At 48.3% G+C, this 11139-nt stretch overlaps 1 long non-coding RNA gene and 1 gene segment (V, D, J or C); both read left to right on the forward strand.

Annotated features, from left to right (window-relative positions):
* The window catches only part of LOC122101355, a 29831-nt gene extending 25558 nt beyond the window's left edge, over positions 1–4273 (forward strand). Inside the window, 3 exon segments of the V gene segment in view lie at positions 76–133; positions 3324–3413; positions 3518–4273. Of these exon segments, the coding sequence occupies positions 3368–3413; positions 3518–4017 (546 nt within the window).
* A 4002-nt stretch (positions 4274–8275) lies between these two features.
* Positions 8276–10275, forward strand: LOC122101369. The gene is made up of 3 exons (XR_006146364.1): positions 8276–8423; positions 9482–9486; positions 10266–10275. It is a non-coding gene; the product is annotated as an uncharacterized LOC122101369 (long non-coding RNA).
* The last annotated feature ends 864 nt before the right edge of the window (positions 10276–11139 follow it).

The following is an 11139-nucleotide window of genomic DNA, read 5'->3' on the forward strand; positions in this document are numbered from 1 at the left end:
TATGTGAGTGGAGCTGAGTGGGAGGAACCGTGGATGTGTGTGACCATTGCTGACCTGGATTCTCTGTGTTTGCAGGGGTGCAGTGTGAGGTGCAGCTGGTGGAGTCTGGGGCAGGCTTGGTGCAGCCTGGGGGGTCCCTGAGACTCTCCTGTGCAGCCTCTGGAATAACCTTCAGTGGTTATTGGATGAACTGGCTGCGCCAGGCTCCAGGGAAGGGGCTGGAGTGGATTTCATCCATTTATGTAGTAGTAACACACAGTACACAGATTCTGTGAAGGGCTGCTTCACCATCTCCAAAGACAACAGCAAGAGCACACTTTACCTGCAGATGAACAGCCTGAGAGTGGAGGACACGGCCCTATATTACTGTGCTACAGACACACAGTGCAGGAAATCCAGACACAAACCTCCCTGCAGGGAACTCAGCACCAACAGGGGGCGCTCAGCACACACTGAGGTCATGCTCATTCAGCACCAGCAGGGGGCGCTGGGCACACACTGAGGTCATGGCAGTCACAGGAGCAGCTGTGGAGCTCAGGCCCTGACTCCTCTGTGTGCCTGGCCTCTCCACAGGACGCAGCGTCCCCCACAGAGCTGTCTACTGTGTTCTTACTGTTCTCCAACCCCTCAGCACACAGCTTTTTCTGTCTTCCATTGCCCTGTGTCTGTTGTGGTTGATGATGCCTCCTTGAGAGGACCAGACACAGCACCATGCACGGTCGGTGGACACTGATGAGATCACTGGGGTCTAATCTGAGGAAGGTCAAGATCCCTGCTCAGTCCTTTCCTCTCAGACTCGGGAGAGACGCAGTGGACTCCCTGGCTAGGTCAGTCTTTATCCTCAGGTCGGAGTGCACGGGATGTTGTGCAGAGCCAGGGCCTCCGTGTCACTGATGGATTTCAAGGCCCACCATTCTGCTCACACAGCCCAGCGTCCAGCCCGGCTTTGATCCCGTTGTCCCCTTTCCTCTTGCTGGTGACATGTGAGGGGCCATCGGTCAGGACCGGGGGCTGCTCTGTGACCCACAGAGCCCAGTCGTGGGCACCGCTGAGCTGTGGCTACCTGCAGAGGCCCAGTGACCCCCACCAGCTCCTCTGCCTCCATCCCTTTCTACACATGCTGTAGATGACAAGGTTGGATGGGATTCTCAGCCACAGTTCTGGATCTGGTCACTGCTTTATCCTATAAGGATATATGTGTTCTTAATTGTCTGTGTTGTCCACACCTGTCCTTCACACTAAATCCCCTGCAGACGTGGCCTGTATTCAGTCTCTAGACCCCAGGCCCGGTACTGGGACCTGGTGGTCAATGAGGCTGTGGCCCTGGCTCCTGCATGCCTGGGAAGAACTCACTGGTGTCCCCAGGCTGCGTGCCCTGGACTGTCCTGTTCTTCTCTCTATGGACTCTGGCGGGAAGCTCAGGGGAAATCTGTAGCTAAGGGCACATGGATGAGTGTGAAAATAGTCGTCACTTGGGATTTCACCTGCATCACCTCACTGTCCTGAGCCTGTGCACATGGGACTGAGGACCGGCTGGGGCCAGGTCCTCCTGGAGCACGTGGGCTGTGGAGGTGCAGGGTGGGTGGGAGCTCCTGCGACTGGCCATCAGGAAGAGATCTAGAACCTCCCCAGAGCCTGCTGTAGACGCTGCCTCTGTGGTGGAATGTCATCCTCTCTAGGTTGTTCCCAGTCAGATCCACCCAGGTTGCCAGAGAGGAATTAGTGAGGAATGTCATTCCATCCACACAACATCTCCACTGCAACCTTCAACAGGCTTGGTTTTAATGTGTGGCATTGATCTGCCGGGGGTATTTCCAGTCCTGGGTCACTCAAAAGCCAGGCTGCCACGCCTCAGTATCAAGGCTGTGTTTGTGTAAAGGCCTGGAGAAAAGGCTCCTCAGAGACAAGTGGGAAAGGGGGACAATGTGGCGCTGGGGACCTGGGTCTAGCGTGGTGACCTTCCTGACTGACAGGTTTCTCACAATGTGCGTGGATGAGAGCAGTGCTCCATGTACAATTAGAGGAGAGAGCTCAGGTCATCCCTGCTTCCCAGAACAACGATGCTAATGGTCCTCTCCTGCTGTTATTATATGTCTCACTGGGAGACACATACAACAGACTCTATGGATTTTTTTTTTTGGTTGGTCGTGGGGCTTGAACTCTGGGCTTGGGTGCTATCCTTCAGCTCTTCAGCTCAAGGCGAGCGCTCTACCACTTGAGCTACAGCGCCACTTCTGGTTTTCTGGTGGTTTTTTGGAGATAGGAGTCTCACAGTCTCTCTTGCCCGGGCTGGCTTTGAACCGCAATCCTCAGATCTCAGCCTCCTGAGTAGCTAGGATTACAGGCGTGAGCCACCAGCTCGCAGCTAGGCTCTATGGAGAGATCAAGGAGTATAGCTCTTCACAAAGACTAAGTCAAAAACCAACAAAGTAAGCACCAGAAAGAGGGTACTGGGAGTGGAGAGATGAGGGGCAAATGGTAGAAGAATGAAGGAGACAACGTGGAGAACGCAGGCAAGAATACAATGCGTATGCCACAGAATTGAGAACACTGAGCTAAGGGTGGGTCAAAGAGGAAAGGTGAGGAAGGAATGACTCAGATCCACATGCCTTGAATCCATGAACTGCTGTGTTCAATGATGTCAGCATACATGTCCTGAACATTAAGCAGAGAGAGGGAAGAGGAGGTGGAGGGGTGGGCAGGAATGTTGAAAGGGGCAACGTTGATCAAGCCTCAGTGTATTCATAAACTGCCTCACTGAACGGCACCTTTATTTTCTATTTAATTAAAAAATGTTGTGTTGTTGATGTACAGAGCGGTTACAGTTACGTGAATCAGGTACAATCAGTGCAGTTCTTTATGAACCATTCTTCCCTTCTGTTGCTCTCTCCCAATCCTTCCCTCCTGGCCCCACCCATTAGATTTCCAGTTCATTTTCCACAGTGTCTGGTGAGTATCTCTGTGATATTTGTTCATTCCTGTTCCAGATTTTATGTGACCCCCTTACCCTCCCAAATACAAACAATAAACAATACAAAAGGAAGAGGGAAAATGTTTTTAAAAAGCAAATGGCTCAGCAATCTTGACTAAGGGAAGCAGAGTTAAACTTCTATAAAGAAGTTCATATTCCATCAGTGGGTTTCTTGAAGCCAATTGGTTACAGACATTTCAGTTTATTCACCCATCTAACAAACTCTGTCTTCCACTGCATCTCCTCTGTGCGCTGCCCTCCTGAGACTTCTGCCCCAGAGTTGCTTTATAGCAGAGGACATGCAAATAGGACGAACCTCTGCCCATGAAAACCAGCCCATCCCTGACCTGAGCTCTGTGAGCTGATTCCACCAGTGACTGAGCACAGACCAGCACCATGGAGCTGGGGCTGCGCTGGGTTCTCCTTGTTGCTCTGTTGAAAGGTGATTCATGGGGAGCAAGGGATACTGAGTGTGCAAATGCACATGAGTGGGAGGAACCGTGGATGTGTGTGACCATTGCTGACCAGGATTCTCTGTCTTTGCAGGTGTGCAGTGTGAAGTGCAGCTGGTGGAGTCTGAGGGAGGCTTGGTGCAGCCTGGGGGGTCCCTGAGACTCTCCTGTGCAGCCTCCGGATTCACCTTCAGTAGTTACTACATGGCCTGGGTCCGCCAGGCTCCAGGGAAAGGGCTGGAGTGGGTTGCACGAATTAATCCAGATGGTGGTAGCACATGGTACCCAGACTCCATGAAGGGCCGGTTCACCATCTCCAGAGACAACAGCAAGAACACACTTCACCTGCAGATGAACAGCCTGAGAGTGGAGGACACGGCCATCTATTACTGTACTAGAGACACAGTGCAGGAAATCCAGTGTGGGCCAGACACAAACCTCCCTGCAGGGCGCTCAGCACCAGCAGGGGGCGCTGGGCACAGCTTGGAGCCGGGTCAGCTCAGGAGCAGCTGCACACAGAGCCCAGGGCTGCTCTCCTGCTGTCTGCCCTGCCTCTGTGCCCACAGTGTGACAGCATCTCTCCTGAGTTCATGACCCGCACTCCTCTGTGATGTCTCTAGTCCTTTGCTGGGACTTTAAGAATGAACAGAGTATCATGCTGGAAGCAAAAATGGCTCTGCAGTGGTGACCAGTATTTGATCCTGAAGAAACTCAGGGACCCTGGTGACCCCATGAGACTCAGGACAAAGATCCCAGGATTCACAGAGTCAGAATTTGTCCTGTGAACAAGAGGGAAAACGCCTGGCATGGTGACTGGTGTCTGTAATCCTAGAGACTTGGGAGGAGGAGAGAAAAATGAGTTTGTGGAGGCCAAATGGGCTAAACTTTAATAACAATACATCTCAATCGATAAGCTTTATGTGGCAGCTGTTTCCTGTGATTCCTGCTACACAGGAGGCAAGTGTGGAATCACTGTCTGCAACCTGCCCCAGGCAAAAACACAGCACAGTACCAGAAAATAAATAACATTAAATAGCTGTAGAAAGGGTTGAAATGCAGGTATGTTCCTAAAATAGTAGCCCTGAGTTCAAAACAGTACAGAGAGAGAGAGACAGAGACAGACAGAGAAAGACAGACAGACAAACAAAGTACCCACAGTCCATTGACCCATGACTCTTAACAGGCCTCAAATGCTGCCCTCCTCCCTCCACCTGTAGCACTGCTCAGGGGTTCAGAACTGACCTAACAGAATTGCTCCATTCATTCACTTTCTGACTCAGTGATTCACAGACTCCTTTTCTCTTTGTCCAACCACCAAACGTACTTGGGGATCCAAGTCATAAAACACAGGGGTCGGCCATACCCCTGGATCTCTGCCCATGGCACCCTGGGAACGTGGTGGACTCCTCAGTCTCCCCTGACAAGGGCCTCTTGCTGTCCTCCAGGGGACGTGGAAGTGGATATGAGGAGTCTGGGTTAGACTGGACAGACAACAGGCCATGTGCATGTAGACTGACCTTGCTGGGCCCCGTCTGTCCTGGGGTTTCCTCCATCACGATGGCTCTGGAGTCTTGTGGATGTCCCGTCTGGGATGGAGGCCGGGTCCCTGTGGCTCCGTCATGAGCACTGTCACTGTGCACGTGCATCTTGGGCACGAGGGGCTGGGCCAGGTGATCTCACAGCAATCTGACTGAGCTCCCTGCATCCCGGACGCCCCCACCTGCTCAAACAGGTCCTTGTTATTTCTCCATTACATCCTGATCAGAGAAGAGCAAGCTTCACTTCCTGAACAAGAACGTGTGTGTGAACTTGTCTGCAGGCTTTAGGAAGAAGACTTGCAAGTTCTGAGGTTTTCCCCAGGACCGTTTTTGTGGATGATGAGACAAATCATTCATCTCACCAGGAGACATCCATTACTCTGTCCATGTGGAGACTGTGGTGTCTTGGGTCCTCATTTGGATGTGAAAACTCCTCAGGAGGAGCTGGTATCTCGTAGCACAGCACTAATCATTGTAAAAAGATGAAGAAAGGAAAGATTTCACCAAAACAAAATCATCAATACTTTAGAGCATGTGTCTTCTTAGACTATGTCATTTAACAATGTATATCTGTATTGAATAATAACCAGTACCTGTTAACATATGTCCTTTATAATAATAACTAAATTAATTAATTGGTAAACAAATGCACTGGCCCTGCCTCTGCTCTTCCTGCCCCAGCTCTCCTCTGTGTCTGCCCTACTTCTGCTCATCCCCTGACAGTCTCCCAGGCACTTCTCCATGTCTGTGTCTGTAGTCATCCTTGACTGTCTGGATCAGATGTTCTGCTTTCCACTGTGAGGTTTACTTAAACATAGGGAGACTTCACTTCAACAAAGCACGGAGAATAACACATTGGGGAAACTGACTTTGCCATGATCTCCAAGATCAGATCTGAGGAAGGCTAGAGATGAAAAACACAAATCCACCCAAGCCTAACGGAAAATGCTGCCTACAAATCTCCCAGAAACATTGAGACATAATGAAACATATATACAGACATACAGAATTCAAGAATATTAGGAAACACATTTACTATCATATCAAATGTAAACTGTATATATCAATGTATTACTAGATTTTAGGCATCTAGCAGCAGCTAGGCTAGCTGCCATCATCTACATGAACATGCCAAGGTTTGTGATGCTATGATATTACAACAATGCCACTAAATAATAGGAATGTTTTATCTGCACCATAATTCTGTGGGAAAATTTTATATATCCTGATCATCACTGCCCAAAACATTGTTGTGAGCTGAGCTGCTCATAGCTACGTGTTCTGAACGGGAAGTTGGCAAGATGCATGGCAAAGGCCATTCTGATGTTTCTCAGATAGAAATTATGGACAGGGCAGTGGAGCATGGAGCACAGGACATCCTAGGGAGAACGTGGCAGAGGAGGGCTGAGATTAATGTAAAGGTCCAACAAGAGAAGAACAGATAAAGGAAATGGGAAAGGTGTGGACAATGGAATAGAACTAACCCACAGACTGGAAGAGAGACTGTCATTTGTGATAGATCTAAAGAGAGTTAGATTAAAGGAAATAAACCAACCATAGAAACACCAGTATCACATTATGTCTTGTTTGCAATAACTAGTGTGTATCTGAGACAAACAGAAACTGTCAGACAAGTTGATGTTAGGCAAAGTGAACCCCAAGATAAAGATTCAAAAGATTTATCTTTCTTGCGATTGTTTCTAATATGTTTATAAGATGATTTTTTGGTTGCTTTGTATGTCCCTCCCCCACAGTATAACCCCTGCTTCCACTGTAATTGATGTTGGTATAATTTGTGGAGGGGAAGGGAAAAAAATTGTTTAAATAGGGATCCAGGTGGACACGTTGCAACAATGAGATGTACAAGTCGTTATGTCGAAAAACAAACTTATCAACTTTTGCCTGGGTGTGGGGGAGTAGGGGGTGGGGGGGAGAGGAGCAAGGGGGAGGGGGATGTGGGAGGGAGAGAATGGAAGGGATGGGAAGTGGAAACAAAGGAGGTGTCAACAATGCTTGATAAGAAATGTACTCATGATCCTGATCATGTAATTGTAAACACTCTGTACAGTATTTCAACAATAAAAAAATTGCAAGCAAATAAGGGATCCCATGGTTTTTAAAACAATTTGAAGAACACACAAATACTTTATCGATAGTTACCAAATCAGTGTTTACCTATGAGCACTGTATGTTACATGTAGTGACTCATTGAGGTTATCACAATATACAATACATGGGATACTGTCAGAAATGCAGAGTGCATATGAACCAGAAAAACAAACAAGAAAGCCAGACTGTGAAACTAATACAGCAGAGCCAACTGTCAAGCATCTGCCTGAACCCTTGCCATCTTGGTTTGTGGTCAGAATGAAATAAACTGTGTCAAAGCCACACCTGATCTCGGCTGAGGAAGGAGGCTCTGCAGAGCTCACAGATGAGCACCATTCTCCTGGAACACACCAAGAACTGTGGGCCCTCCTTGGCTGTGCAGGCCCAGACCAGGCATGGAGCTCATACCACGGGAGACGCTGCCAGTGTGGAAACAATTCACCATTGTTTTACACTCTTGCATGTGCACAAGGAGGTCACACGCATGTTGCACTTTGTGTTTTTGTGTGTGACCAGCAATGCTGACAGAACGATCACCAGGCACAATGGCAGAGTGAGAGGAAATGTGTGTCCCTCTGCACCCCAGACAGCTCTCAGTGTCCTCACACTCTGCCTCAGGCTCCCAAGGAGCTGGAGGTACAGTGTGACCACAGCACATAGTCAGTGCATCATGATGTCTCCAAGGTGACCATTGTCACCAAACTCCTCCAACACAGTCACCTCTGCTCTGGGAGCCCAATCTCTAGACCTTCCCCCCAGAGCTGCTTTATAGCAGAGGACATGCAACTAGGATGTCCCTCTGCCCATGAAAACCAACCCATCCTGACCTGAGCTCTGTGAGCTGATTCCACCAGTGACTGAGCACAGACCACCACCATGGAGCTGGGGCTGCGCTGGGTTCTCCTTGTTGCTCTGTTGAAAGGTGATTCATGGGGAGCAAGGGACACTGAGTGTGCAAATGGACATGAGTGGGAGGAACAGTGGATGTGTGTGACCATTGCTGACCAGGATTCTCTGTGTTTGCAGGTGTGCAGTGTGAGGTGCAGCTGGTGGAGTCTGAGGGAGGCTTGGTGCAGCCTGGGGGGTCCCTGAGACTCTCCTGTGCAGCCTCCGGATTCACCTTCAGTAGTTACTACATGAGCTGGCTCCGCCAGGCTCCAGGGAAGAGGCCTGAGTGGCTCTCATACATCAATAGTGATAGTAGTTATTTAAAGTATGCAGAATCCGTGAAGGGTCGCTTCACCACCTCCAGAGACAACAGTAAGAACACACTTTACCTGCAGATGAACAGCCTGAGAGTGGAGGACACGGCCATCTATTACTGTGCTAGAGACACAGTGCAGGAAATCCAGTGTGGGCCAGACACAAACCTCCCTGCAGGGTGCTCAGCACCAGCAGGGGGCGCTCGGCACAGTTTGGAGCCGGGCCAGCTCAGGAGCAGCTGCACACAGAGCCCAGGGCTGCTCTCCTGCTGTCTGCCCTGCCTCTGTGTCCACAGTGTGACAGCATCTCTCCTGAGTTCATGACCCGCACTCCTCTGTGATGTCTCCAGTCCTTTGCTGGGACTTTAAGAATGAACAGAGTATCATGGTGGAAGCAAAAATGGCTCTGCAGTGGTGACCAGTATTTGATCCTGAAGAAGCTCAGGGACCCTGATGACCCCATGAGACTCAGGACAAAGATCCCAGGATTCACAGAGTTGGAATTTGTTCTGTGAACAAGAGGGAAAAAGCCTAGCATGGTGACTGCTGTCTGTAATCCTAGAGACTTGGGAGGAGGAGATTAAAATGAGTATTTATGAAGGCCAAATGGGCAAAACCTTAATGACAACACATTTCAATCGATAAGCTGGTTGTGGCAGCTGTTTCCTGTGATTCCAGCTACACAGGAGGCAAGTGTGGAATCACTGTCTGCAACCTGCCCCAGGCAAAACCATAGCACAGTACCAGAAATAAATCACATCAGAAAAGATGCAGAAATGGCTGAAATGGATGTGTGTACCTAAAATACTAGCCCTGAGTTCTGGGGAGAGAGAGAGAGAAGGAGAGAAAGAGAGAGAGAGAGAGAGAGAGGGAGGGAGAGAGAGAGAGAGAAAGAGGGCACCCACACAGCTCACTCTTAACAGGCCTCAAATGCTGCCCTCCCCACTCCACCTGTGCACTGCTCAGGGGTTCAGAACTGAGCTAACAGAATTGCTCCATTCATTCACTTTCTGACTCAGTGATTCACACCCTCTTTTCCTCTTTGTCCAGCCATCAAATGTACTTGGGGACACAGTCTATAAAACATAGGGGTTGGCGATACCATGGAGCTCAGCCTATTGCGCCCTGGGAAAGTTGGTGGACTCCTCAGTCTCCCCTGACCAGGGCCTCTTGCTGACCTCCAAGGGATGTGGAAGTGGACATGAGGAGTCTGGGTTGGACTGGACAGAAAACAGGCCATGTGCATGTAGACTGACCTTGCTGGGCCCCGTCTGTCCTGGGGTTTCCTCTATCACGATGGCTCTGGAGTCTTGTGGATGTCCCGTCTGGGATGGAGGCCGGGTCCCTGTGGCTCCGTCATGAGCACTGTCTCCCAGGCACTTCTCCATGTCCGTGTCTGTAGTCATCCTTGACTGTCTGGATCAGATGTTCTGCTTTCCACTGTGAGGTTTACTTAAACATAGGGAGACTTCACTTCAACATAGCACGGAGAATAACGCATTGGGGAAACTGACTTTGCCATGATCTCCAAGATCAGATCTGAGGAAGGCTAGAGATGAAAAACACAAATCCACCCAAGCCTAACGGAAAATGCTGCTAACAAATCTCCCAGAAACATTGAGACATAGTGAAACATATATACAGACATACAGAATTCAAGACTATTAGGAAACACATTTACTATCATATCAAATGTAAACTGTACATCAATGTATTACTAGATTTTAGGCAACTAGCAGCAGCTTAGGCTAGCTACCATCATCTACATGAACATGCCAAGGTGGGTGATGCTATGATATTACAACAATCACAAGGTCACTAATAATAGGAATGTTTTATCTGCACCATAATTCTGTGGGACAATTTTATATATCATGATCATCACTGCTCAAACATTGTTGTGAGCTGAGCTGCTCATAGCTACGTGTTCTGAACGGGAAGTTGGCAAGATGCATGGCAAAGGCCATTCTGATGTTTCTCAGATAGAACTTAGGGACAGGGCAGTGGAGCATGGAGCACAGGACATCCTAGGGAGAACGTGGCAGAGGAGGGCTAAGATTAAAGGTCCAACAAGAGAAGAACAGATAAAGGAAATGGGAAAGGTGTGGACAATGGAATAGAACTAACCCACAGACTGGAAGAGAGACTGTCATTTGTGATAGATCTAAAGAGAGTTAGATTAAAGGAAATAAACCAACCATAGAAACACCAGTATCACGTTATGTCTTATTTCTAATAACTAGTATATGTCTAAGACAAACAGAAACTACCAGACAAGTTGATGTTAGGCGAAGTGAACCCCAAGATAAAGATTCAAATGATTGTTCTTTCTTGTGATTGTTTCTAACACATTTATAAGATGATATTTTGTTGCTTTGTATTTCCCTCCCCCACAGTATAACCCCTGCTTTCACTATAATTGATGTTGGTATTATTTGTGGAGGGGAAGGGAAAAAAATCGTTTAAATAGGGATACAGGTGGACACGTTGCAACAATGAGATGTACAAGTTGTTATGTCGAAAAACAAACTTTTCAACTTTTGCCTGGGCAAGTGGGGTGGGGGAGAAAAAAGTGGGGAGAATGTGGGAGGAGGAGAATGGAAGGGATGGGAAGTGGAAACAAAGGAGGTGTCAACAATGCTTGATAAGAAATGTACTCATGGTCTTGACCATGTAATTGTAACCACTCTGTACGGTATGTCAACAATTAAAAAAAATTGCAAGCAAATAAGGAATCCCATGGTTTTCAAAACAATTTGAAGAACACACAAATACTTTATCGATAGTTACCAAATCAGTGTTTACCTACGAGCACTGTATGTTACATGTAGTGACTCATTGAGGTTAACACAATATACAATCCATGG

This window comes from Dipodomys spectabilis, unplaced genomic scaffold, assembly GCF_019054845.1.
Source record: "Dipodomys spectabilis isolate Male_0828 unplaced genomic scaffold, ASM1905484v1 ptg000657l, whole genome shotgun sequence".
NCBI lineage: Eukaryota > Metazoa > Chordata > Mammalia > Rodentia > Heteromyidae > Dipodomys > Dipodomys spectabilis.